This window comes from Camelus bactrianus, chromosome 27 (genome assembly GCF_048773025.1).
Source record: "Camelus bactrianus isolate YW-2024 breed Bactrian camel chromosome 27, ASM4877302v1, whole genome shotgun sequence".
Lineage (NCBI taxonomy): Eukaryota > Metazoa > Chordata > Mammalia > Artiodactyla > Camelidae > Camelus > Camelus bactrianus.
The window spans coordinates 34,340,188-34,367,174 of record NC_133565.1 but is presented as its reverse complement, the minus strand read 5'-3'; the positions used below and the strand labels follow the sequence as shown (position 1 = coordinate 34,367,174).

At 39.9% G+C, this 26,987-nt stretch overlaps 2 protein-coding genes across 4 annotated transcripts in view; both read left to right on the top strand.

Moving 5' to 3' along the window:
* Positions 1-13,181, top strand: part of ARIH1 (ariadne RBR E3 ubiquitin protein ligase 1) — a 90,245-nt gene extending 77,064 nt beyond the window's left edge. Inside the window, exons 12-14 of the mRNA XM_045516897.2 lie at positions 2,714-2,974; positions 4,019-4,131; positions 5,122-13,181. Coding sequence (XP_045372853.2) covers positions 2,714-2,974; positions 4,019-4,131; positions 5,122-5,206 — 459 coding nt within the window. The 3' untranslated portion in view covers positions 5,207-13,181. The remainder of the gene's footprint in view (positions 1-2,713; positions 2,975-4,018; positions 4,132-5,121) is intronic.
* Positions 13,182-20,654: 7,473 nt separating this feature from the next.
* BBS4 (Bardet-Biedl syndrome 4) overlaps positions 20,655-26,987 on the top strand; it is a 38,171-nt gene continuing 31,838 nt past the window's right edge. Inside the window, exon 1 of one of the 3 annotated variants that reach the window (XM_010955298.3) lies at positions 20,655-20,749. In XM_010955298.3, the coding sequence (XP_010953600.2) occupies positions 20,726-20,749 (24 nt within the window). In that variant the 5' untranslated portion in view covers positions 20,655-20,725. The remainder of the gene's footprint in view (positions 20,750-26,987) is intronic. The other 2 variants (XM_010955300.3, XM_045516895.2) reach the window with 2 other exon arrangements.

Here is a 26,987-nt window from a genome sequence, read left to right as displayed (position 1 = left end):
AAGCCCTTGTAATGTCCATTTTAGGTACTAGAATGCATTATTTTTCTAGCTCCTATATATTGGACTTAACTAGAATCTTCTGATCTTGTGGGTGTATAGAGAAAGATTTCATCATGAGTGCCTTTGTTTAGTGGGAACCATGCCTCCTAGAATGGAGCACACCGTTGCACATCCATTTGGCTTATTCTTTCCCCACTCCCCCCACTTCCATACTCTGGCCTAGTGGTTACTGGGAGTTGTAGTTTTAAAAAGTACTGGATGGTTGGCATGTAGTCCAGAAAGAACATAGATGGTACTTTGAGTGCCTTGGAAAGGGTTACTTGTATTGTTGAAAGTTGTTGAGTTACTATAGTAAGTGCTGACAGTGGTTTGTCATTTGAATTTCTTACCTTCTGGACTAGGAGTCAGTATACTTTTTCTGTGAATGGCCAGATGGTAAATGTTTTCAGCTCTGCACACTATATGGTCTCTGTTACAGCTACTCACATCTGCCCCTGCTCTTACAGTGCTGAGTCAGCCGTAGACTTCGAGTGGACAGTGCTCCGGGTTAACTTTATTTACAGAAATAGGCAGCAGCTGGATCTGGCTCACAGGCCAGAGTTTGCCTACCCCTGTTCTAAGAGGTCAAGTTGTTTTGATTTTTTTGATTTTTTTTCCCAGAGTGTTTTTAGGACACTGCATTTCTCAATTCAGATTCTGGCATTTGATTAAAAAGTTAGTCTTATTTGCAGTGCTGTTGCTTGTTTTCTTTTCATGTTGAATTTTTGAGGTATTTTAGTGAGAAGCTATTTGAAAATTGTTGGTCACATTAAGTCCTCTAACATACATTTTTTAAAATATATAATTACCATTTCATCTTGGGAATTTGACAGGCTTGAAAATATTAGTGCTTTGTGGAGAGATATAAAATGCCAAGCAGATTATTTTCTATGTATTATTTCATTTTTTGATATAATTGGCATAATTTTAGATTGTTAATCATTAATATATAATATCTAATAACAGTATTATTTTTAATCTAATAATGATCAGATATAATTGGCATAATATTTTTAGATATAACTGGTGTAATTTTCTACTGTTTAAGCATTGATTTGATGTCTGTCTGACTCTTGAAATAATATGGCTTGTGTAGGTTTTTTTGAGATGTTTCCACATTGTCTGATACTGGATCATGTGATTGGTTAATTATGTGATTCAGTGTTAGTATTTCTAACAAGAGACCAACCATAGGGCCTGGTAATATCTGTGCTCTTTGTAGACTTTAAGGCATGAGGACAGGACGAGGAGATGATAGTAAAAAAAAAAAAAAAAGAAAAGAAAGAAAGAGAAAGAAAGAAAGAAAGAAAGAAAGAAAGAAAGAAATTGGTATGTGTGGTAAGGAACCCTTCCATCGTGGTTGCGTTTAACAAGCATTTATTAATCATTTTCTGTGTATTAGGTTCTAGAGATAACAGGATTACTTTTTTAAAAATGTATCTGCCCTAGAGAGCTACAGTGTAATGGGAGAGAACCATGCGAATTATTTTTGCAGTATGATAAATAATATAAAACAAATTTAGACCTAGATATATTGTTTCTTTGGTAATACTTCATGTATCTTTAAGAGAGTCTTTTGATAAAACTGTAGTATCATTATTATATTTGTATGTATATTTGTTATATAGTACATTATATACTGTAATTATGCTGTATATTTATTACATATTTTTAAAGCAGTACTTTGTTTAATATCATCAACTCTCTAATGTTCAAATGTTCCCATTTATCTCATAAACTTTCTTTCATAGTTGATTCAAATCAGGATCCACACAGGTCCATAAATTGGATATAACTTATATCTCTTGAGTCTCCCCTAATCTGTAGGTCCTTTTGTTTTTTCTTTTAGGTTTTATTTCTTCCTTGCCGTTTATTTGTTGTGTAAACTAAGTCATTTTGTCTTGTAAAATTTTCCACATTTTCAATTTTGCTGATGTTAACTTCCTGGGTTCCTTATAGGTTCTTCTACCCCTGTATTTCCTGAAACTGGTGGTTAATTTTAGATACTTGGATTTAGACTCAACTTGGGATGGAGGGTGGAAAGAACACAGAACATGTAACTGGTAGTACTGTATAGTTTCTGTTGCATTATATTAGGTGTTACGTGATGTCTGCTTGTTTCTCTTTTGTTTTCTACTTTAAAATATTGATGCTTCTTGCTTTTTTATACCTTATTGCATACTGCAGAACAGAGCTATCCAATAGAACTTTCTGTAATGATGGAAATGTTCCTTATCTTTATTTACTGTCCAGTTTGGTAGCCACTGACCACATACGGCTGTTGAACACTGAGGAACTGAATTTTCAATTTTAATTTAAATAGCCACATGTGACTGGTGGCTGCTATACTGGAAGGTACAGCTATATAAGACATTCAAAACAATATTAAATGACAAAGGTAGCAATATGGGGGAAGGATACAGCTCAGTGGTAGAGCACGTGCTTAGCGTGCATGAGGTCCAGGGTTCAATCCCAAGTACCTCCGTTAAATTAAAAAAATAAAAACCTTATTGTCTCCCCCGCAAAACAAAACAAAATAAAAGGAAGCAGTAGATATCTGTTCCTGCTTTTAGCCTAAATTCTTAGACCGTTTCATCAGTAAGTATGATGTCAGCTTTTGTGTGTATGTAATACAGTTACAGTTATGTGACCTTGATTCTTCTTTATGGGGCAGCGATCTAGGGCAGCCCTGCAGAGGTACCTGTTCTACTGTAACCGCTATATGAACCACATGCAGAGTCTGCGCTTCGAGCACAAACTGTATGCACAGGTGAAGCAGAAGATGGAGGAGATGCAGCAGCACAACATGTCCTGGATCGAGGTGCAGTTCCTGAAGAAAGCAGTTGACGTCCTCTGCCAGTGCCGTGCCACACTCATGTACACCTATGTCTTCGCTTTCTACCTCAAAAAGAATAACCAGTCCATTATCTTTGAGGTAGGAATCATTACTGAGTGGGGGAAGAGCCCACATGTGTCATAGGACTGCTTGATCTTTCATAGATATGATAGATATAGTTTTAAAGGTTCCTATGTGCCAAAAAATGTGGATTAAAAGTTTTAGTGTTTATTAGGAAGGTACAAGAAAGTTAGATTTCTTGCTGTAAACTACATTCAAATTCATGTGGTTTAGCCAGCTAGCCATTAAGTGTGCAGGCTCTGAAATTAGCCCTGAATTTGAATCTTGTCTTCATCACTTTTTAGCTCTGTTGGCTTGGAGCAAAGTACTTAACCTCTTCCATATCTCTACTTTGAAATGGGGATAGTACTTTTCTAGAAGTGTCAAAAACTTTAGGTGAGACAGTCCATGTATAGTGCTTATAGAACACTTGGCACATCATAAGTTCTTTTGAAAGTCTTTATCCAGGCAAAACTAGTAACATGGTATTTAGAAGTTAATATAACATCTACTTTTTGTGGAGAAGTAATGACTAAAACAAAGCTTTTAGTAGCGAAAGCTTTTTGAGTAGAGATGTTCATGTAAAATTGATGCCTGCAGCCCTGATGCTGGTGGACGGCTAGATGGTCCCAGCAGGTGGGCACTGAGTTGCGTGAGTGTGCAGAACCAGCCACAGTAGAAAAGGGCAGCAGAACGTTAATCTTCCATACTGTGCTGTCTTTTAAGAGGTAGGTGGTCAGCTAAGGAATAATGGGTTTTTACTCAAGTTTTAGCAAATGGTAGTTCTCAGAACTAGAAGATTCCAAAAAACGTTTTCTTAAATCCTTTAAAAATGCCCTTGATACTCTTCCAGAGGTAATGGATAAATCCTTAGTTCTTTTTAACATTTAAAAAACCGTCCTGGAATAGAAATAATAAGTTGTTAGGGGTGAAAGTGATAAAGCTCTTTACAAGTGCAGTTAAACCGCCTGTGAAAGTTACAGAACTGGTGTTGAGAGCAGTCTGTCAAGGAGGCAGCTAAGATGGTTTATCTTTTAGCTTTTGTGAAGCCAGGTTGACTGTATATTCTTCTTCCTCTTGCAGAATAACCAAGCAGATCTAGAGAATGCCACAGAGGTGCTCTCGGGCTACCTGGAGCGAGATATTTCCCAGGACTCTCTGCAGGACATAAAGCAGAAAGTACAAGACAAGTACAGGTGAGGTCTCTCCCGTAGCTGCTGAGCACGGGGCTCTGCCGCCCGCGGTCGGGTGTGCCCTGGTGACCACGTGGGGTGGTGTGGAGCTGGGGATTAGCATCTGCAGTAACTGAGCGGCTGCCGCCTTCCTCATGGATTAGGTCTGTCCTTTGGGTGACAGATTGCGGATAGCGCTCATCAAGCGCAGTGGAGGAAATCCTGATTCTGCTGCTCCCGTGCAGCTTCCTCTGTGCAGCTGCTGCCCTGCAAGGAAGCAGGGGCCCAAAAGGGCAAGAGGACATGAGGCTGAGGGGCGGGATTGGGTGGCTGGCCCTAGCTTCGGTTTCCTGTGGATCAGGGCTGTTGACAAGTGAGCTGTCCAGACTTTCTAAAGAGGTTTTGTGAGGTTTGTTTTTTCTAAGAAGAGATTTACTTTGTTCTGGGGATGGATGATACTTGAAGATACGCCACCTCTTAAGCTAAAAATGCAAAACGTTTGGTTTCTCAACATGGAGCTCTTTCTCCCAAAGGTGTTTTCTGGGAAACGCCTAGTACCTTGTTAGCAGCAGGAGAAACCTCTGGGGACTGGGGAGGGCTTGGAGACTGAGTCCTGAGTAGAACTTTCGCCTCCTGTAGCCACCTGCAGCACTTCATGGTGCTTCCACAGTTAGCAAAGGTTTTACACATGTGAGTAAGTAACCCTGGAAATTACCTCCTAAAACTGTTCCTGAATCTGTAGAATGACAAGATTGAACCTCATGATTTCTAAGGCCTTTATTTTATTGCTCTAGAATTAATTCTCAAAACTGGAAACTATGACTTATGAAAAATACCTTTTTAAAATTAGAACCAGTCATGTGTTTACATCTAGACCTGAAAATCTGCGTATTAAAAACCGATGCTTGGTTCCAAGTCTGGGTATACTGTAGGATACCTTAAAAAATAAGTAAATGTCTTTTTTCCCCCTTATTGGAGGCTGACAACAAGTTTTTTTTTTCTCTTTGATTACAGATACTGTGAGAGTCGACGAAGGGTTTTGTTACAGCACGTGCATGAAGGCTATGAAAAGGATCTGTGGGAGTACATTGAGGACTGAGAATGGCCCTGCATAAAATGAACTCTGAAAACTTTACCATCTAGAGTGCTCATGCAATTAAAACAAACAAAACAAAACAAACACACACAAGGAGGCACTAAGCCTATTCTGACACCACTGGTCTGTAGTACCAGAATTCTCTTTTGTTAACGGAAAGTTTAAGTAAATTATATTGTAATAAAAAAAAGGTAGATAAACCATTGTACAACAGTATTCTAGGCCGCCAACAAAAGTGTGACAGACACACTAAAAGCCCTCCAACTTTAACTTGTAACGTAGCTTCATTCTCAAAGCTGACTCCTTTTTTTTTTTTCTTTTTCTTTTCCCTGAGTGTAGTACAGTTAAAATTCAAAACAGCTCCTTGACACTGCTTTTCATGTCCAACCCAGCCGTTTTGTTGTACTTTGGTAAAGGACCTCTTCCCCTTCCTCCCCACACATACAGACACACCACACACACAGACCGACTCTTTCTCTCATACCCCAAGGTCATGAGTGAATGATGATTAGTTTCTTGTAAAGAAAATTCTTGGGGCTGGGAAGGGGGTAGGCAGAAAGAGGAAGTAAACAAACAAACAAAAAAACAAAAAAACTTTGTATATGACTTTTAAAACAAGAGGACAACACAGTATTTTTCCGAGTTGTATATAGCGCACATGCATGGACCGAGCAAGCGTGGCACGTGTTTGCATAATGTTTAATTACAGAAATATTTATTCTTTAAAAATCTTCAAGATTATGTCTATTTGCTGTGCATTTTCTTTCAGTTTGCTTTATCTTTCCAGGGTTGAGGGTTGGGATAAAAGGTGTGTTGGTTTAGCACCTCTGGAAGACCTAACTAGAGCTCTTTGATTTCCCTTTCCTGAGCTTACTTTGCCCTCTCTGGTTTTATGTCTGTTGCTGGCCATAGGCCTCATGCCCTGAACTCCCAGCCCTGGTCAGGGACAGGGAGGTCAAGCCCTGAGTGAATGCCGTGGCCTGATAAGGGCTGCAGCAGGGAGCTTTGTTCCTGCAATGCAAGAGGGGCCCAGCCCCAGCCTCCTCCCCTGCCGGCCTCATGCCTGTGTGCCCACGGCACGCTCGCAGCTGAAGGCTTCCTGGGCTTCCTGTCACACCCAGAGGAAGCACTTCAGTTTTTTTTCCCCTTAATTGCTGCTTTGAGCCCTTTAAGATTTTGGTTACGGCTCTTCTCTCATCCCTTCTTATGTTAGGGTGTCAAATAGAATGTTTTTGCTTCAAATATAAATATAAATAAATAGCCATTCACTTAGTTTCAGATTGTGAATTAAAAATGGCAGATACTGAAATTGCTTGTGTGTGTTGCTGTGGGTTCGGTTTGAAGGCAAACACCCCTAGAACTTGATACGGCCAACTAGTGCATTTAAATAGAAATCACTGAGTTTGCTTCTTTTCTATTGTCAGCAGATAGGAGAATTAATAATGAGTTTTAGCTGTGATGTCCATTTTTATGAAATTTCTACTAAGAGCTATGTTAAAAGTGAAGGGTGGTGGTGGTTTTATTAACTGTATGTCTGTGTAGGCCATTCTGGCTCTGGTATTTTTCAACAGGTCAGCATCCCTGAATCTATCCGTTTTATACAGGAGTGCGGAGTGAACTAGGCAACTCAAGTAAGAGGTCTTCACACTAAATAGCAGTTCTGGCTGACGGACCTCTTCGTCTTCCTCTCAGTGTCCTGCGTCTGGGGAGTGTTTACCGCTTGTGAGGCGGCCTTGCCTGCTCTTGCATCGTACATCTTACCCTGCTCCATTGGGAAGTGGGTTCGCTTTCCTCTGGCCTTTTGCCTAAGTTAGGCTTTGCTGAATCAACCCTACTTTTCCTTTTAGAAAAGGTTGTTACATGAGATGTACTTGCAACTATTTTTTCCCCATCAAAAATCAGTGAATGTTTGCTGAGTATATTATGCTGCTTCCTTGAACCACGTGTCGCTTTAGGATCAACTTTACCTGTACTTTTTATCCTCCCCTCCCTTGCCACCTCAGGTGCGAATCTGAACTCTGTCTGTTTCTTCCGTATTCTCTTCTCCTCCCCTTTCCCTGTCATCCATTTGACTTTATTTTAAATGACTGCATCAATCTTAAAACATTTATCGAAACTAAGAAGTTTTTATTGTTCTTGTTGTTTTAAAAGGCTTGAATAAGTTCCTTTCCCTGGTAACTTTGAAAAGCAGCCAGAGTTGCTATCTAGATGTATGTGGTTCCCTTAAAATGTTTTGTGTATATGTGGTATTTTTAAAAAATCTTACCAGTTAACTGCAGTATATAGGTTTGAGTGTCATAAATCCTCTTTACATGCGCCCCTTGCAATGAGTATCCAAAAACAGTGTGCACACTTCCTAGTATCGGGCCCCGCCCATGGAGGAACAGTGCTTTGTAGAGCTGCTTTCTAGTTTCAGTGTTGACGTATTACCTGAGGGCATTGCAGTTGTGGGTGCATTCCCTAATTTGTATGGATCAAGGTGAACTGGCTTTTTCTACTTCCAAACTTGCAACAGCTATCTCCGTATTTGACAGAATTCCCCGAGTTAATTGCTTTCACTGTTAGTAACTTCAGTGACCCCAACTGGGATAGGCAAGCCACACTGTGTAAGAGCTCCCCTGTGTCACCTCTGTCCGAGGGCTCTATTCATGGTTGGCACCAGGTCTCCCTGTCTTCTTGAGGGCAGCTACACTGTCTTCTGAGAAGTGCATGCTTCATTTGAGCAATTCATTGAGCAGCAGATGGACTTTAAATGACTTACAATAAAAATGTTGATCCAAAGCTCAGGATACAAACCACAGTGGTAAAACTGAGTAGCATATACTATCAGACTCTAAATTCTGTGTAATCTGCTGCGACCCAGATCGTGTTTTATGTGTATTTAAATAAATATATTAAATACACATGTGTATACATACACACACATATAACAGATCCAAGACTGACTGGATTTGAAATGGTTGAATCAGCAGTGTAAAATGTGGTTCAACCATGATGAGGAACTGAAATACAATTTTAAGAGAGAAAAGGACTTGATGTAACAAATTCTTTTAGCTACAAATCCCGGTGTAGAGCACTTGGGGGATGGGGGGGCGGGTTGGTGAGACAATCAGATCGGTAAATTGATTAAATGCTCCTAACCCTGTAATTTTGTGCATAGAGCACCCTGTGCTGTGGAAATAACTGTTCTTAGATTTTCATTGTAACTGGACTGTTCAGGTTGCCCAGAGGGAAAGAACATTCCTAATTCTAATAAAATAAACTTTTATTTTGTTATTCCATTAGTTACTTACGTTTATTTTTATAGTTTATAAAAAAAAAAAAGGGTGGCCCAAGTCACCTGTATTATGTGCCTTATTCACTGTTCCTATGTAACATAAAATGTCAAGATTTGGTTCCGTTTCTTTGCAGGGAACTGTGAATGAGACTATCCCTAGCAATTAACTTAGCTAATGAAGCCTTTAGAGCATTTTCTGGAAGCTTTCCAGAATGTGTCTTGTACATTGACTTTAGAATGCTGTTCATGTTGTAACAGTGATATTACTCAGTACATCTGTCAATTTTTAAAGATAAAACACTTAAAAAGTCATTTTCAACCTTAAAACTCCTTCACCATACTTCCATTTAGCTCACTCTTTGAAACTGATATATTCCATAGGGATGGAGGGAGAGTTGTCTTCTAAAGAAGGTCCCAAAGTTGAGGTCTGTCACTGATACTCTAGCCAAGTCCAGATTTCAGGAAAATTTAATTTTGTCTAATTTGGATTTATAATTATAAGAGTTCATTTATCATTTGTATCTTCGAAGCACTTTAACTTCTATTATTTGTTTAAAGCAAGTGGGGTAGAAATTACTCTGTTTAACAAAAGGAAATAAGGTTCAACAAGGTTGAGTAACTTGCCTAAGATCTCACAGTTTCTCCTGTCTGGAACTCAAGCTTTCTTCCAGCTGATCAATGTCATACTACCTCTTTGTATCGTGTTTTCTTCATCTGATTTCAGAAAGACCTAGCATTCAGTACCAGGAAAGGTGGTTCTTAGCTATAGTGTTGTACTTTTAAACCACATGGAAGACTGTGTAAAAATCTGTCACTACTACTGTTAGAGGAATGCTGTATAGTTTCTCTCTGATCTTTAATTTGCTGTGGCAGAGTTTGCAACTAATACGGCTCTGTTTTGCCTAATCAAAGAAATCAGCCATGGATAGAAGACTAATAACCCTTGTCATCTTGGTGACTGGGACAGGTGTCAAGAGAAGACTATCCCGTGTGAGGGTTGAGAGTAAACGGTTTAGCACCATTTGATTTGATAAACAGTGGCCAAGTAATTTGCACTTGTTGGTCTACTTATTTGTTCAACTGAATTCCCAGTGTAAAGGATTTTGGGTAGTCTGTTAGAACTTGTTACAGAATTTGTTTTATGACTGAAAGTGCGCAGAACAGCCCATATTCATCTGTTCTCAGCATTTCTCCTTGGACTGGAGGAACTGCAGGACTCAGATGATTAGGTAGTGAGCATTAGGGGTAAGTTTTGGCTCCTTCAGAAACAGAAAAACGTGTGGACCTCTCAGACTTTTTCAGATTTCTTTGGGGGTAAAATTGGTGTATTTTTGGTTCATTTTAAGGAATTTGTTTCTCCACTTAATTATACAAGATGTTAACTAGCTAATTGGAAATGCTCAACTGGAAATAATCCAATGGTGCCCACTGTAGGAGGAGAGGCGTCTGTGGTTGGTCTTTCCCCAAGCAGTAGCATTTAGGAAAATAATGCATTCTTTCAAGAAGCAGTTTTCAGACTGAGTGAACTATAGATATGCTTGTTTAGGGCCATTTTCAGAGTGGGAGAAAATTAGTAAATAAATCAGTCACACATTGATAATATAGCAGCTGTAACAACGCCAAAAGCACAACTTGAGGACCGCAGCAATCTGGGGCTTCAGGTAGTGCAGGAGTCTCAAACTCAGGTGCCTGCGAGAGCCAGGGCGGTGCTTCACTGGGCCCCTGGGCCGAGCGGGCGCTGAGAGGGGCCTGTCAGACACTTGACGTGAATTCTCAGAATTCTGGAATGTCGGTCATTAATTTAAAATACTTTGAAGTGTGGGCCAAACAAAAACTGCACCTGGGCCGTATCATTTTCCAACTTCGGTCGCAACTTAGTGCTGCTGTTCATCTTAGACACCGAAATTGCCGAGAAGTTTCAAAAGGGAAAAACGAGCTATGCCCGAGTCCCGCCCCATAGAGAGGATGATCTAATTGCTTGGGATGTGTCCCGGCCGTCAGTGTCTTTAGAGCCCTCTTCCCTACCCCCAACCCTATGCTTGCGCACTGCACCTCGAGACCTACAGTAAGGCTGAGACCACTCATCCAGACACTTGCATGGCTTGAAAGAGAAGTGTAGCTGAGTACTCTAGGTCGTAAGGGACAATAAGACGAGTGGCAAATTCGCAAGCTCAGAGAGGAGCCACGCTGTAGGCCCCAGCTGAGGGGGGGTCTCTTGGAACCATATTTCCTAAGGGTCTAGTGGCAAGTGCCCAATTTGTTTTTTGTCAGTTTTTTGGTAAGTGGCCCACCTTGGAGAAAATAATTAAGTTCATAAATCCCAAAGAACTGTTGGCAAGCTGAGTAGAATTTTCCCATCAGCTGGTAATCTCTTCTCTTACCAAGGGAGAGAACTATCTGGAAGTAAGTAAGTGTAGAGTCTGAGCAAAGATGGTTGAATGGTTATTTGTGTCAAGTCAATGCACAGTTCCACTTAATCACTTAAGTTCAGAGCACTTGAACATTTCTCGCTGTCACTTTCATTCTTTTCATGACCTTGTAAAGACAGTGGATTTGCCTGTTTTTATTCCCAGTGTAGTTGGTGAGGTGGAAAGAAGAAAGAATATCAGTATTTCTCAGCCATAGTTTTCCCTTCTGTAAAATGGGGATACCAACAGGAGCTATAGTTTGATAAGTGCTTCTCGCCAGATGCCTTACTCATGTTATTTGCGTCTTCTAAGCAGCCCTAAAACAAAGTAGGCATTGCCACCCTATTTTATAAATGAGAAAGCAAGTTTATGGACTATTAAGTCAAAATTTACAGAGAGGTTATGGTGGGGCCGTGCCTGTCTGATGCCATGTGTTTAGTCCATCATGTTACATTGTCTTCTATAGGAGTATTGTGAGGATCAAAGAAAATGGGAGGACAAAGCCTAGTTACAAATAATGTGCATACTAATCCTAACTTAGGCAAAATGAATACGGATACAAAGCTGCCTCAGACTCCCAAAGGCAGGATGAGATTGGATCCAGGAACTAGAAACCCATTTTGGACTCCTAAACTGGCATTGTCTGTCGTCTGTGCATCCACATCATTCTAATGGCGTCAGCTTTTCCTGTAGGCTACCCCATAGCTCTAGGCGTAGTACATGCTGACTATTCCAGACACGTGGAGACAGAACCAAGCAGCCCTGGGACAAGATCATTGGTACGAACGGGGCTTACCCCTGTGGGCCGGGAGGCAGATGTTTGAGATCATAGTTTGCTGGCAGTCGGTCATAGTACCGAAATGCCCTGAAAGGTTTCTTTTTAAATTAAATGTAAAGAATTAGCATACAACAGGTAATTATGGCTAACTTACTTAGTTTTTACTAAATGCTCCATGCCCATCTTTTTAAAACTCATGTCCATTTTATAAATAAGGAAATAGAAGCTCAGAGAAGGTAGGTAATTTCTTTGAGGTCATCCTTTTATAAGTGGCAGAAGGAAGGTTCAAACCTAGGTACCTTCAGTCAGCGTCCACGGTGTTGGGCACTGTTCTGGGCACCGCAGGTCCAGCGGTGAGCAGAGGGCTCTGCTGGTTTGTCTGAAGCACTTAACCCTGATTCCTCAGGAGACTCGGTGGGTTGTCCAAGAGCGCCCAGCCAGCTGACGGCAGGTCTGGGGGCACGTGTGACCACTACACTGTATTCTTTTCATCGCTCTAGCTGCTTCTCAAAACAACCCTGCCGAAAGTACCTGCTCAAATGATAAAGATTGGTTAGGGGGCTTAGAGGATTCAATGACCAATTCTTATTTTGGGCTGTTTTCTGTTAAAAACATGTCTCTTTTTGTTAGCCTCAGATACTCTACTAAGAAGGACCCAAAGGATGCCTTTTTCTCCCTCATGTTTCAGAGCCACCTTAGCTAAAATTTTAATGAGTTTAGAAGCAAGCCTCGTATTTCCAAACCCCTCCAGAAGGCCAGTCCTGTTTTGAGCTGATGCTGTGGCACAAAGGAAAATTTCCTGATTTGGTGTCTTGCTTAGCACCTGCGTATCCCTCCTCACTCACTCCTCCTGTGTAAAAGTTTGGTGTTTACTTTTCAAGCTGCCTGCTTTTTTACTATGGAGTATACAGGTTTCTTTCAGGTTGGAAATTTGGAAGGTGATTATAGAAATTATTCTCTATAGTAGATAGTTAATTCTCCAGAAAGCTCTCTAGGCTGAAAACTTGATTCTGTGGATTTAGATTTCCTTTTGATGGCTAGAATTGGTTTCTGTGTGTGTAACAAGTGCCCGAGAAACCACTTCAGTGCATGCTAAATGGCTGTTTCCTAGAATTGTTAATCAGAACTTACGCAGTGACTATCTGGCTATCTAGTATCAATCGGCCGAGTTAGTATTCCTGAGGAGTGAGCAAACACGTAGTTCTAAGTTTTGTGAGGGACCCTATCCCCAAACATCACTATTTACTGAACTTCCCAGCTTCCTCTTGCAGGGAGACTCCCTGTGTGTGCTCCCACCTCTGCAGGTCACACCATTTTCTCAGAGGGCGTGCAGAATTAAATGATAGCCAGGCTTTAGGGAGCACCTCTGGTGGGCCTACTGGGCAGCAGACATTCTAACGGAACACTCTGAGATTGTAAGTTCTTGCACCTGCTCTCCAGTCATTTATAACCTAATTGCTGGTCTTCCTGGTATGAACAAAGTTGTTTGCTTGTTAATAAATTCCTACCGTATGACCCTGACTTGTGGTTCATTTCTACATAACTAGGGCAAATACTAAGAGTTTTCTAACAAAGGAGGAAGCATGATCTGAGTGTGCATCTGCTTTGGATAGGAAATACATTTGTTTGTGTCCAAAAATCCTGTAACTGGTTTAGAGCACTGTTAAAGTCATGGCAACAAGCACCAGAGAATGGGTTTAATGAAAAGCAATAGTGTTCTACATGACTTTGAAGACTGTTTACTCCATTATTTTACTGCCATGCAATATAGTTAAGTATTCTACTATCTACTCATGTTAAAATCACATTAGTACATACAAGTCAGTGCCTTACAGTGGTGTAACGATTGCTCACTAACCGATGGAAATAAATGGTTGGTTCCACAGAATTGCTTCACAGATCCTAAATGCTACTTCTTAGGGACACTGGATTCTGTGCCCTTTAAGATAAATTCTACAGTCAAGGGCCAAGCCCTGATCAGATTAGAGCCCAAAGATCATGATGAGGAGAACGAATCAGGTCAGTAAAGGGCTGGGGACAGATGCTCCCGGAACAGGTAGGAGCCACTCACCTTTATTCTACAATGATTTATAGCAATCACACGTCTTAAGTGTTCAGACTGATGTTTTTAACACCTGTGTGCATCTGTGACACAGCCACCCAGAAGAAGCTAGCGTGCAGCACCATCAACCCAGGAAGTTCTCTTGTGCGTCTTTCAAGTCGTTCCTGCTCCCCGCCTGCCCCAATGATCATTTGCTGATTTCTCACTTTGGACTTTATAATAGTTGGAATCTCATAATGTGTACTCTTGCATCTGGCTTCTCTCACTTACAATGCTTTAAAGACTCATCTATACTGTTGTATTGGTAAATTATTCTTTATTGCTGGTAGTATTTCATTCTATAAATACACTACACTTTGTTTAGCCATCCTCCTGTTGATGACTTTTAGGTTTCATTGGGGGCAATTATGAATAAGGCTGCTACGAACATTCTTATTTTTTGGTTGTTATTTGGATACATGTTTTCATTTCTCTTGGATAAGCAGCTAAGAGTAAAATAGTTACTGAGTCATATGATAACTTTTTAAGAAACGGCCTCCTATTTCCTGAAATGGTTTACTGTTTTGTACTCTTCATCAGTGATGTATGAGTGTTCCAGCTGATTCGTATCTTTGTCAACATTTATCGTTGCCAGTGTTTTATATATTTTAGTTGGTATGAAATACTATGATTTTAATTGATATTGCAATTCCCTAGTAATTAGTGTTGGTGAGCACTTTCATATGCTTACATTTGTATATCCTTCATGAACTATCATGTCTTTTCCCATTTCAAAATTGGATTGTCTTTTATTGTGGTTATTCTGTGAATTCTGGATACAAGTCTTTGATGGATATATGTACTATGATTTTTTTTTTCTGTAGACTATGGTTTGTTTTACTTTCTTATGGGGATCTTTTGATGAGCAAAAATTTTGATTTTGATAAAATACTTATCAATTTTTTTCTTATGATTTTATGACGCCCAAGCTCACAAAGAACGTACTTCCTTCTAGAAGTTTTGTGGTTTGGGGTTTATGTTTATGATCACAGATAACCTGTGATCCATCCCCCCCCCTGGCTTTAGGTTTTACATCTATGGTTTGGAGTTTTACATTTATGTACTTGATCTATCTCAAATTAATTATTTCTACAGAATTGAGTTTTATTTCAGCATAGGTATCCAGTTGTCCCAGCAACATTTGTTTAAAAAAGATTTTCCTTCATATTCCCCAGCAAGTCTAGGGTTCCATCTGGTATAAATTCCCTTTAATCCAAAGAACTCCTTTTAGCATTTCTTCTATTGCAGTTTTTTTCAGAGGGCAGTGCTCTCAGCTTTTATCTGAAAGAATATTTTACTTTTATTTTTGTGGGTTTTTTTAGTTGAACATAGAATTCTGTGTTGGTCTTTTAGTTCTCCTTTCAGTATTTTAAAGTTGTTGTTTACGTGTCCTCACATCTCATTTGGTGAGGTCACCCACCATTTTTATTTGTTCACCTGTCCATAATGTGGGTTCCCCTCCCTTATGGTTACATCTCCTTTTTATCTTTGGTTTTCAGCATATTGATTATGACATGTCTACGTGCGTTTTTCTTTGCTTGGTGTTTACTGAACCTCTTGGATATGCGTTGATGTCTTTCACTTACACTGGATATTTCTTGGCTATTAACTCTTCAGATGTTTCTTTAGCTCCACACTCTCCCGCCTCTCCTCTCCTCCTGGGACTCCAGTTACACATATATTATTAGATGACCTGATACTATCCTGCAGGTCTCAGATGATTTCGCCCCATTCTCTTCTCTGTTTTCAGTTTGGATACTTTCCATTTAGCTGTTGTCAATTTCCCTGATGCTTTCCTGTTAAACCCATCTAATGAAATTTTTATTTCTGATACTGTATTTTTTTCTAGTGTTTCATTATGTTTGTACAGTTGACGTGTTTCTGCTAAAATTTTCCATTTTTCCATGCACGTTTTTCACAGTTCCCACTAGATTCTTCAAAGCACTTTCATCGTAGTTATTTAAAAAACTCATATCTATTGACTCGAATATTTTGGCCTCCACTAGATTTTTTAGCATTTTACTTTTAGCTGGAGTTATTCTCAAGATCCCAACTGATAATTCAACATCTGGATTAGCTCTAGTTCTGCTTCTATTGAATCTTTCCTCTACTACCGTGGATCTCATTTTCTTGCTTCTGCACGTCTTGTATATTTGATTGTATGCTGGACGTTTTACATAAAAAATAGAGACTGAAGTAAATATTACTTCCCTTTAAAATGGGGTATGCCTATTTTTCTTTCAGCCATGTGAGTAGTGGCTGAATCTGATGTATACCTGACGCAGATCAGGGCTCTGTTACAGCGTTAGTTTGACTTAGTTCACTAAGCTTCAAATATTTGAAGACAGAATCAGAACTTTCCCTTCAAGAGAGCCTGGATTTGAGGCATTGACAAGATTCCAGAGGTCTGACTTCGCTTCACAGCCAAGGTGTCAGCTTTTGGAAATGTGGGATATCGCTCCTTTCTAACGGAAAATGTAGACAAGCCAGCCTGGCTGCCAGGTTTCCTTGGTCACTGGGACGGCGGGGTGGGGAGGCATTTCACCCAGCCCTTCTGCGCGCCCTGCCCTTAGTCTTTGGAAGAGGAATGCCCGCAGTGCCTGGTGGATGGGTGTCTCAGCTCTGCCGCCTCACTCTTAACCTTCAAGAGTATCTTTGGTGGATTTCTCAGCATTCCTGCTTTGCCCCCTCATTTTAAAGGGTATCTTGCACTTGGGAAAGTCTCCACTTACCTCAAGGGAAGGTGCGAGCTGTCTCCTCTTTTCCTGTTATCCACCCTGCTTGCTCCCACTTTTGCTCTACTACCCACCTGCACGTGGTTAAGATTTAAGAGGTCAGATTAGTAGGTGGTGTAGGCTTTCTCTATGGAGTTCGTCCTCTAAATTCTGATGTCATGCTGGCCTCCCTGGGGCTGTTAAAATTTTGTTAAAGGTCAACTGGCTTCTTTATTCCCCTATTGTGGATTTCTCTTCCTAGCATAGTTCAGCCAGGAATATGAGCAGCCATGTGTCTCTCTTCTCCTATCAAGGTCTTACCACTTTCTAGAAGTTGGTTCACTTGGGTTTCTTTATGTCCTCAGCTTTCTGATGAATGAAAAATATTTTTGATTTTTCCAGCTAATCTGGCCTTTGTTTGCTAGGGTGGGAAATATAATTTATTTTCTTGTGGTTTTCTAATCTAAATGAGAAGTGAATTCCAGGAATGGCAGTTTAAAAAAAAAGGTTTCATTTACATATTTTAAAAATAGTTTTTAAAATTAAAAATACATGGATAATAAGAAGTTAAATTTTATAGAATGGTAAACAGTGAAAAGCAAATTACCTTCCCAGTCTAGGTGCCCTGTCCTCTCTCCTTCCTCGACAGAGCCAAACGTCATTACCAGTTTCTTGTGATTACTTCTCAAAATTCCATTTACAAAACATGTGCATATCTTCCCCCTTATTTTGTTCTTAAAACACAAATAGAACCATACTATATTTTCTACACCTTGCTTTTTTTCATGTAACTATTTCACCATCTTGAAGTCTTTTTCAGGCTGCATAATATGTCTTAGTGCGGATGTGCTGTGGTTTATTTAAATAACCCTTGGTGATAGACATTTGAGTTATTTCCAGTATTTTTTTTTCTCACAAACACTGCATATAATGCCTTTGCTCACATCTGTGTATTTCTGTGTATCTGTGTACATTCGTGTATATAGTACATCTGTAGTATAAGGAATGAGCATTTAAAATGCCTCATGAAGGCCCCTGGAGCTTCATACTACTTTAATGTGTTTCCCCAAGATGTTGCCTGGGCTCTTGGGAATTGGTGGTACAGGTCTTGGGAAGACCAGATACTGCAAAATTGGCATGAGGTGCTGGAAAGTTGCCTGGCTGGTGGTGTCAGAACAAAGCTGACTGTAGACCCTATCAAAGTAGGAATGACTTATTAAAACATTCGAAAAGTAGAAACTCAACTGTAACTCCTTCTTTATATATATATTAGAGATGTTAAAAAGTTACTGATGCCTGGTTCCTCTCGATTCCTCAGCCCCTACCATGGGGAAAAAAAAGATAAATGCTGTTTTGTCTGGAAGGCCTTACCCAGCTGTATGACCTGAATGGTCCTGATGAACAAGATTACATCCGAGGGGGTCTTCTAAGGGAAATGAAGACCTATGTGTTAAACAGGAAACATTATCTGTGTGAGTCTGGGATCTGCCTGTGAAGATAATTTTTGAGATATTTTCTAATTACCTATCTAATTAGAGAACATTAAGTTTGGTTATTGCCATCTGAGACGCCAACATGTTTTCTCATGAAAAAGGCCCTGGCATAGAAAGTGCTCTTTCTCCTAAAATCTGGTGTCAAAGGAGAGATTTCAGAACATAATAATAGCTTCTACTTATTTAATAACAGGCATAAAAAACGTCATTCACGCCTCACAGAACCACTTTCAGGGAGATTTTATATATTGGGAAGGGCGCGCATGAGTTTTCCAACGGTATCTTCCCTGAGGCTCTCCACCTCAGTTACTGACTGCACCAGTCGCTTAGCTGCTTCTAAAGTTAGAAACGTACTCATCTTTCTGTGACACCTGTATTCCTTTCCCTCATTCCCCATATCCAATTCTGCACCATAGGAAATCTGGCTTAGCTTCTGAAATTCTTGAGAATCCATATACTTTATCACTATTTGTTTTCTCATCACTCTAGTCCAAGTGAACTGTTTTTATCATCTCTTGTTTGTAGCATCCTTTAGTCACCCCTAGATTATCAATTCTTGTCCCCCTCTCAATTCATTCTGCACTATTAGCTAACATGAACTCACTAAATGTTAATTCTATGTCACTTCTTGCCCAAAACTCTTCAGTGCCTTCCCAAATCCCTTAGAATAAAGTCCCTCGCATGGCCTCTGTGGATGTGCACCACTAGTTACTCCTACCTCTCCACCTACTGCAACTAACTCTTTTCCCTTCCTCTTTCCAGCCATGCTGGTCTTCGTTTTGTGCTGCAAACTGGCCAAGCTACTTCCATCCTCAGGGCCTTTGCACAAGCTTTCCCTTTGCCTTAGAATTCTTCCCCAGCCTGCCCACTTCCTCATCCCCCTTCCCCAAGCTAATGCCTTATCCTTTGGGTCTCATTTTAAACATATGTTACCCAGGGAAACTTCCCTGTCCAAACAAGTCTAGGTTGAGTCTCCTTGTTATTTGGTTTTATTTTTCTTTATTTCTCCTCAGCATTTACCACAGTTCTAATTATAGTTATGTTGTTCTTTTAATTTTTTTCTACTACTGGAATAGGTAATACATCCATTTCATACAAAATTCAAATTATAACAAGATAGGCTCTTCCCTTCTCTGTCCCTCAGCTACCCAATTCTCCTTATAAGTAACCACTTTTACCATTTTGAATATACTTTCAGAGATATTTTGAGTATATAAGCAATTATGTACATAATATTCATCCTTATTTTTGCCTTTTATTAACACAGATCCTATGCACATTTTTCTGCACTTTGTTTTTATCTGTTAATGTATCTTGGCGATTCTTCTCTACCAATATGTAAATAGTTTCTTTTACGTGTTCCGTACAGTGTGGGCTTATCATAATTTCTTTAACATCAGTTATTGGGCATTTAGGTTGTTTTCAGGCTTTGGTTATTACAAACAATGCTGCATTGAATAACTTTGTATTTAAAGTCATTTCCCACATTTATACCTATAGAATATATTCCTAGAATTAAAATAAAGAAGTTAAAGGTTATGTGCATTTTTAATTTGGGTAGTTATTGCCAAACTGCTCTCAATGTAGGTTGTACCAACTCACATTCCCACTAGCCTCAGATAGAGAATGCTAGTTTATTCACAACTCAAGATTTTTGTTCTCTGCCAATGTAAGAGGTGGGCAGTATCTCTTGGAAACTTTAATTTGCATGTTTTTTTCTTCCTTGCAAAGTTATATTTTCATATGTTTAAGAGCCATTTGTATTTCTTCTTTAGTGAACTGTTTGTTCATAAACTTTGCTTGTGTTATCATTTAACGTGTGACTTCCTCGCTATACTCCTAAGGTCAATGCTCCCAGAACTGGAATGAATGAAGCTCAAAGGAATAACTGGTTTATGTCACGCCGTGGTCAACTCCAGAACTCATGTTTGACGCCAAAGCACGTATTTCCACGATCACCCAGTGGAAAGACTAAGCATTTAGTTCACCACACCAGGGGCTAGAAACATAACGTAAAACGGCTGGGGTGTGCTGGGAAGCGCGGACCGTGGCAAAAAGACTTAGAAACGCCTATTATGTAGCGGCCGTTCTCAGATCTATTTTACAACCAGGCAGGAATACAGGCCCGTTGTTGGCTCTTTATTTATCCCGCGGCCGGATTTCTGGCTTTCTTGTGTTATCTCCCGATTTTTAAATATTTCCAATCAAAACAAGATTGCGTTCAATCGCAGCCCGCCGGCAGCGGATTTCCAAACTCCAGCACAAAAGAAAGTGGGAGGCTGATGAGGCGAGTGACACCTTGGCTGGACAATGACAGCCAGGAAACGAGGATGTTTGTGCAGGGCGGGAATGAGGCCCTCAGCCCTGGGCTGGGGCTCGGGGCCGGGGCTCCCGGGAAGAGGCTCCAAGTAAACGACCGCGGCCACCCCTCAGCGCGGTTGGGGCTTCTCAAGCAGCGCCCACACGACGGCAGGAGGCGGCAGGGGTGGCCCGGATGGAGCAGACGACTGGCTGCGCACTCCCTTGCCGGCTCCTGGAGAGACAGGCTGACTGAGGGAAAGTGCCCAGCCCTTCCACAGCTTCTAGAAGATCCTCGGGCTCCGGGCAAAACCTCAGTTCAACACCTCCGCTCGACGATCAGCTTCTTTTCCGGCTCAGGCCCCTCCCACTTCCGGAGTCCTATAACTTCCGTTTGCTTGGGCGTCTGGGAAACTTTCGACTTCCGGCTTCGCAGCAGCGGGTGAGGCTAAGATGGCTGAGGGGAAAGTCGCGATGGTGAGTACTCGGGTTGTGTTCAGTGTCCCGGCCGTCAGGCGGGGTGGGGCCGGGCGGAGCGGAGCCGCGCGGAGCGGCGAGGCTGGTTGGCGGGCGGCCTGAGGCGCACGTCGCTGCCGCTGGGGGGATGCGGAGCCGGGGCCGGAGCGGCGAGGCGGGTTGGCGGGCGGCCTGAGGCGCACGTCGCTGCCGCTGGGGGGATGCGGAGCCGGGGCCGGAGCGGCGAGGCGGGTTGGCCGGCGGCCTGAGGCCCACGCCGCTGCCGCTGGGGGGATGCGGAGCCGGGGCCGGAGCGGCAAGGCGGGTTGGCGGGCGCCCTGAGGCCCACGCCGCTGCCGCTGGGGGGATGTGGAGCCGGGGCCGGAGCGGCGAGACGGGTTGGCCGGCTGCCTGAGGCCCACGCCGCTGCCGCTGGGGGGATGCGGAGCCGGGGCCGGAGCGGCGAGACGGGTTGGCCGGCTGCCTGAGGCCCACGCCGCTGCCGCTGGAGGGATGTGGAGCCGGAGTGGCGCGTGGTGTGCGGGCCGACGCCGTCCGGCTCCTGGGAAGCGCTTCGCCTGGGGCCAGGCTGAGTTTTTTTTTTTTTTTTTTTTTTTTTTTTTTTGCCGCTCTGGGCGTTTGTTTGCTAGGACTGTGGTCCTTCTTTGGATGTTCTGGCCGGGAAAGGGAGATTTTCATCAGAAATGGCTCTTTTCGTAGTCCCGTCTTTTTTGTCTCCTGAGGTTTGGAAAGGAAGCACTGTCACCTGTGCGGAGACAGTTTCTGTCAATCCCCTGGATTAGGAATTGAATATGACAAATCCTGGAAGCTTTAGCGTCACTACCTTCTGCCGCCGGGGCGGGACCATGTTTTTCAAATTGTGCAAAGTGCTGATTTGGGATTCAGCTGGTCTGAGTTAGGCATCGATAAAACTCCACAGAATTGTTAATACAAGTGGTTCAGGTGAATTCGGGAAGACCCAGTTGTTAGTTATTTTTTAGGAGTAAATTCATAATTGGATCTGATTTCTGTAATGTTCCAAGTGTGAAACCTTGTGTACCTTGTTTTAATATTGAATTTCAGAGCATTTTCTGCGCATTTGTTAGAATGACTTTAGCTTTTTATTTGGAATGTATTGGCCTTTGAAAAACGCCCAGGAAAACACAGGAGACAGAAGAGTAGTCTTTGGCTGACTGTTTTATATTTTAATTTTGGCTATTAAGGAGCAAGGCCAGTATTATCTGTCAGGGGGTCTGTTTGTTTTCTATTCTATTTTCATTTGCAGAGAAATCAAGTAATGTCTCAAAGCGAAGATTTTTGTTAAGTTACGAATTTAAAAAAATTAAAAGCATTCTTAGTGTTTCCAGAGTTTAGGTATTGAAAACATACCGGAGAAAATACTTCGCCTACATAATCTTAAATCTAAGGTATGAGGTATAACGTAGCATAACATATATATAACAAATATAGCTTATTCCCTACTGCTCATTGCAGGTGTAGGTAGGTGCTCATGAACAGAATGTGAACGTGATGGCAGGAATTGTCCTGTACATTAGAATCTCTGATAGCGTTTTAAAGAGAATGACTCTATGTTTTGATATGACTTTAGAACTTCCAGCCGGAAGTTAACTAATCATTTTCATTATTATCAAGTTTATTGTTATCAGTGTTATAATAATCTCATCTTTCAGGTTACTACTGCATGAAAATTTGAATTTATGTCCTTTTTGGAAGTGATATGGCATCTTGTAATAGAATTAAAAGGACTCAGCAATGCCATGCCTAGACCTGTATCCCATTGAAATAAAAGCCAAAGATAAGCATCCAGTCCACGGTACTCATAGTGGCAAAAAAACCCCCTGGAAACAGAATGAATGGTCATTAGTAGGATAATGGATGACCTCTGGTATTCCAATACTGAGGGATATTATGCAGCCATTAAAAAGAATGTTAGAACTATATATGTTGATGTGGAGGGATTTCCATGGTGTACATTTAAATAAAAGCTAATTGTGGAGTGGGCTGTTAAAAAAAACAAAATTCAACTGAGTAAATTTTGAAGATTGTGTTGGCTTTATTCAATGAATAAATGAATCAGGCATGAATCGGGCAGCATCCAGTCTAGCAGATGGAAAGGAGCTCTGAGGAGCTGTACAAAATGAAAGACTTTTGGAGGCAGAAGGGAGCAGGGACAAGGAAGTCATACTAGGCAAAAAGTGGGTTGATTATTGCAGTCACTTTCCTTTCGGGGATCAGAAGGGTCTATCAGGCACATTATGTAACTAGTGCTGATCAGGTGATTCCTATTTGACTGGTTTAAGCATCCATTTCTGGGAGAACCGAAGCTGTAATTAAGTCTCAGTTTGGTGACATGGGGCTTGGTGTATGTGGCTCCATTTTGGGCTTGTTGTCTTGTTTTTAACAGGGGTACATTGTGCAATCTTAATTTTGTGACACAAGGGAAAAACAGATCTATAACTAGGAGTATATAGATGCGGAGGAGAGAAGACTAAAAGACTTAAAACAGAATTTTCAACAAATGTGTAAGTAAAAATTTAAGAATTCTGCAGTAAAGACCGTGAGACTAGGAGACATCCTAGCAAAACAGAGTAGAACTAGTTCATTGTGGGACCCAGAAATTCTAATATGCTACCCAAACTACTAAGGATTATTACCTGTTCCTTAGGAAAACTGGAAACTGATCTTTGTTTTAATTTAAGAATATATAATAAATGGTTTAGAGATCTTAAAAAAAAAAAAAAAGGCAAATAGCTCTGGTTTCCATGCTTTATACTTAGAAATTTTTTATAACTCCCTAATTCCTGTTTTTTATGTATTTATATTAAATACCCATTTTTCTTTCTGTAAATTAAAAGATTAAACCTTTCAGAGCAGAAAGCAGAAATTGCTACTGCACTAGTTGTTTTGGATCAGGTATAGTGCCTAGCACATACCAAATGTTACATGAATATTTGTTAGATGAATAAATGATCACAGAACTAACTAAAAATGAAAACAAAATAATGAATTTATTCTACCATATATCCCAGCTGTGAATGAAATTGACTGGGCTGATAGGATCCTTTCTATTCTGAGAAAGTTCTGGAAGGTCTTTTGAGAAAGAGACTCACCAAAAAATTATAATTTAATTCTATTTTGTGCAGAGAGAAGTATTGCTGACTCATGAAAATGCTTTTTGACCCTTAAATATTCTTTATATGTTGCCCAAAGTCTAAAAAAATCCCAGTTAGTTCAAAAAACAGTAGAGTTGGGGGGAGGGTATAGCTCAATTGGTAGAGCACATGCTTAGCATGCATGAGGTCCTGGGTTCAATCCCCAGTATCTCCATTAAGTAAATAAATAAATAAACCTAATTACCTCCCCCCTCAAAAAAATTAAAAAAAAATAAAAAAGTAGAGTTCTTTAGCATTATAAAAACAACTTTGTTCAGGTATAATATATATAACTGTAAAATTTACCATTTTAAGTGTACAATTTGATCAGTTTTATTAATCTGTATAGTTGCACAGCTGTTACCACAATCCACTTAACGTCCATTGCTCTAGAAATTTCCCTTGTGTCTTTTGCAGCCAATTTCTCCCTTAACCCCAGCCCACAGTTGATCTGCTTTCTGTTGGCATAATTTTCCCTTCGCTACAATTTCATGTATTGGAATCACTTAGCATGTATTTTGACGTTCATTCATACTGTGATATGTAAATAGTTTGTACTTTCTTATTTCTAAGCAGTATTCCATTGTATGAATATTCGTATTTTGTTTATCCACACATTGGACATTTGGAATGTTTCCTGTTTTTGGCTATTATGAGTAATATCACTTTGAATGTTGACATGCACATCTTTGCATGTGTATATTCATTTCTCCAGGAGTGTAATTGCTGGGTTGTATGGTAAGTGTTTAAAAACAAAACAAAAAACAGCAAAACTTCTACATTGCTTTCTAAAGTGGCTATATGATACTATTTTACATTCCCATGAGCAGTCTATGAGGGTTTGTTTTTCCACATCCTTGTCAGCACTTTGTTATTGTCAGTCTTTTTGATTTTAGCCATTCTAGTGGATGTGTAGTAGTGGTTATTGTGGTTTTAATTTTTATTTCCCCAGTGAATAATGATAATTGAGTATTTTTTATGTGCTTATTCATCCATATCTCTTTGGTAAAGTGTGCATACAAATCTTTTACCCATTTTAAAATGAGTTATTTGTTTTATTATTAAGTTTTCTGTATTTGTGAAATGAAGATAATAAAATATCCAAAAGAACAAATTGTGTATTCGCTTTTATTTTCAGGCTTGTTTTTTTGTCATGAAATATCTTACCTCTAAAAGAATGAGTAAAAGGTTATATGTAAGTTTTAAAGAACAATTGACCTTTCAACAACATGGGGGTGAGGGGGGTCAATCTTCTGCACAGTTGAAAATCTAAGGATAACTTATAGTGGCCCTCCCTATCCCCAGCTGTCCCACAACTGTGGATTAATTCAACCAACCTTGGGTTGGGTAGCACTGTAGTATTTACAGTTGAAAAAAATCCATGTATAAGTGAACCCTCGCAGTTCAAACCGTTGTTCAAGGGTCAACTCTATAATGAAAGTTGTTTCTTTCTACCTCACAGGTAGATAAATGAGATATTAACAGTAGCTTTGAAACCCAAATGTCTCTCCTCTAGTGCATTTTTGTCCTTCCCTATCAGAAGCAATCTCTTTCCTCAGCTTTATGTTAATTATTTCTTTTGGTTTTCTTTGTAATTTTATCATACTTAATACCCCTAAACAATATATTGATTAAAAAAAATTAATACTTAGTTTCTTCACTTTTAATGCTGTGAAGTATCCCATGGAAATACTACAGTTTATCCATTCTATGAAATATTTGAGTTAATTCTGATCTTTTTCCAGCTTTGTTGAGGTATAATTGACAAAGTTGTAAGATATTTAAAGTGTACAGTGTGATGATTTTATACACACACACATTGTGAGAAGATTCCCACCATTGAGTTAACTAACACATCCGTTACCCCACATATATACCTTTTGTGTGTATGTGAGAACATTTAAATTCTGCTCTTAGCAAATTTCAGCTATACAGTACAGTGTTATCAGCTATATGTTATACATTAGATTCTCAGACCTTAGTCATCCTATAACTGAAAGTCTGTATACCCTTTTACCAGCCTCTCCCTATTTCCCCAACCTCCCATCTCCTGGCAACCACTTTTCATCTTTCTGTTTGTGCAAGTTCATCTTTTTTTCTTTCTGATTTTTAATTAAAAAAAAAAAGCTGCTATGAACAGGATCAGGACTAGAGGTAGGCAAATAAAGCATTTAGGTTGCAAAATTTAAGGAGTAAGAGTATCTTAGACCTAGGTATGAACATTCTTATGTAGGTCTCCTGTTCTGTTTCCCCAGAATACTCCTAAAAATGGATTGCTGGGTTATGGGCTGTGTGCATCTTCAACTTTATTTCTTATGGGAAACTCTAAGGTGGTTGTAACAACTTATGCATCTGCCACTAGTTCCTGTTGCTCACATCCTTGATACTGTTATAGCTTTAAATTTTGTCAATATGATGGATATGAAATGAAGTCTTAATGTGATATTAATTTACATTTCCCTGATTGTTAATTAGGTAGAACATCGTTGGTTGTCTCGTTTCCTTTTCTGTGCAATGCCTGGTTCTTATGTTTTGCTTATTTTTCTACCTCACTATTTGTTTTTCTTATTGATGTCTAGTTGTTTATAGTTACTGGCTACTAATCCTCTGTCTTTTTTTTTTGGTTTTGTTTTGTATTGCATATATTTTCTCTTAGTTTTCTACTTCATTTTGGAATAGAAGTTATTAATTTTAATATAGTGAATGTTTGGGTCTTTTTTAAATTGGTTTGTGCATTTATGTCTTGAAGTAATCCCTTTAAAGGTTTTAAAATTTATCTTTTCCATTTTAATCTTCAGTCTGTCTTAATTCATTTTCATTTCCCTGATGCAGCTTTTTTTCCTTGAAGTCTATTTTATATAATGTTAATATTGCTGCTTTTTCTTTTTGATTCTGTTTTCCTGATGCATCTTTTGCCATCCTTTTTCTTTGTTTTTCCTTGTTCGTATGTTTTAGATGTTTCTTTATACAAATAGCATATATCTAAATAAAAAGTCCATCTGATAATTTGTCTTTTAATTGGAGAATTTTATTTTTTGTCCTTTTCTTTGGTCTTCCTTAAGACAGTACCTAAATTGTTAAAATAA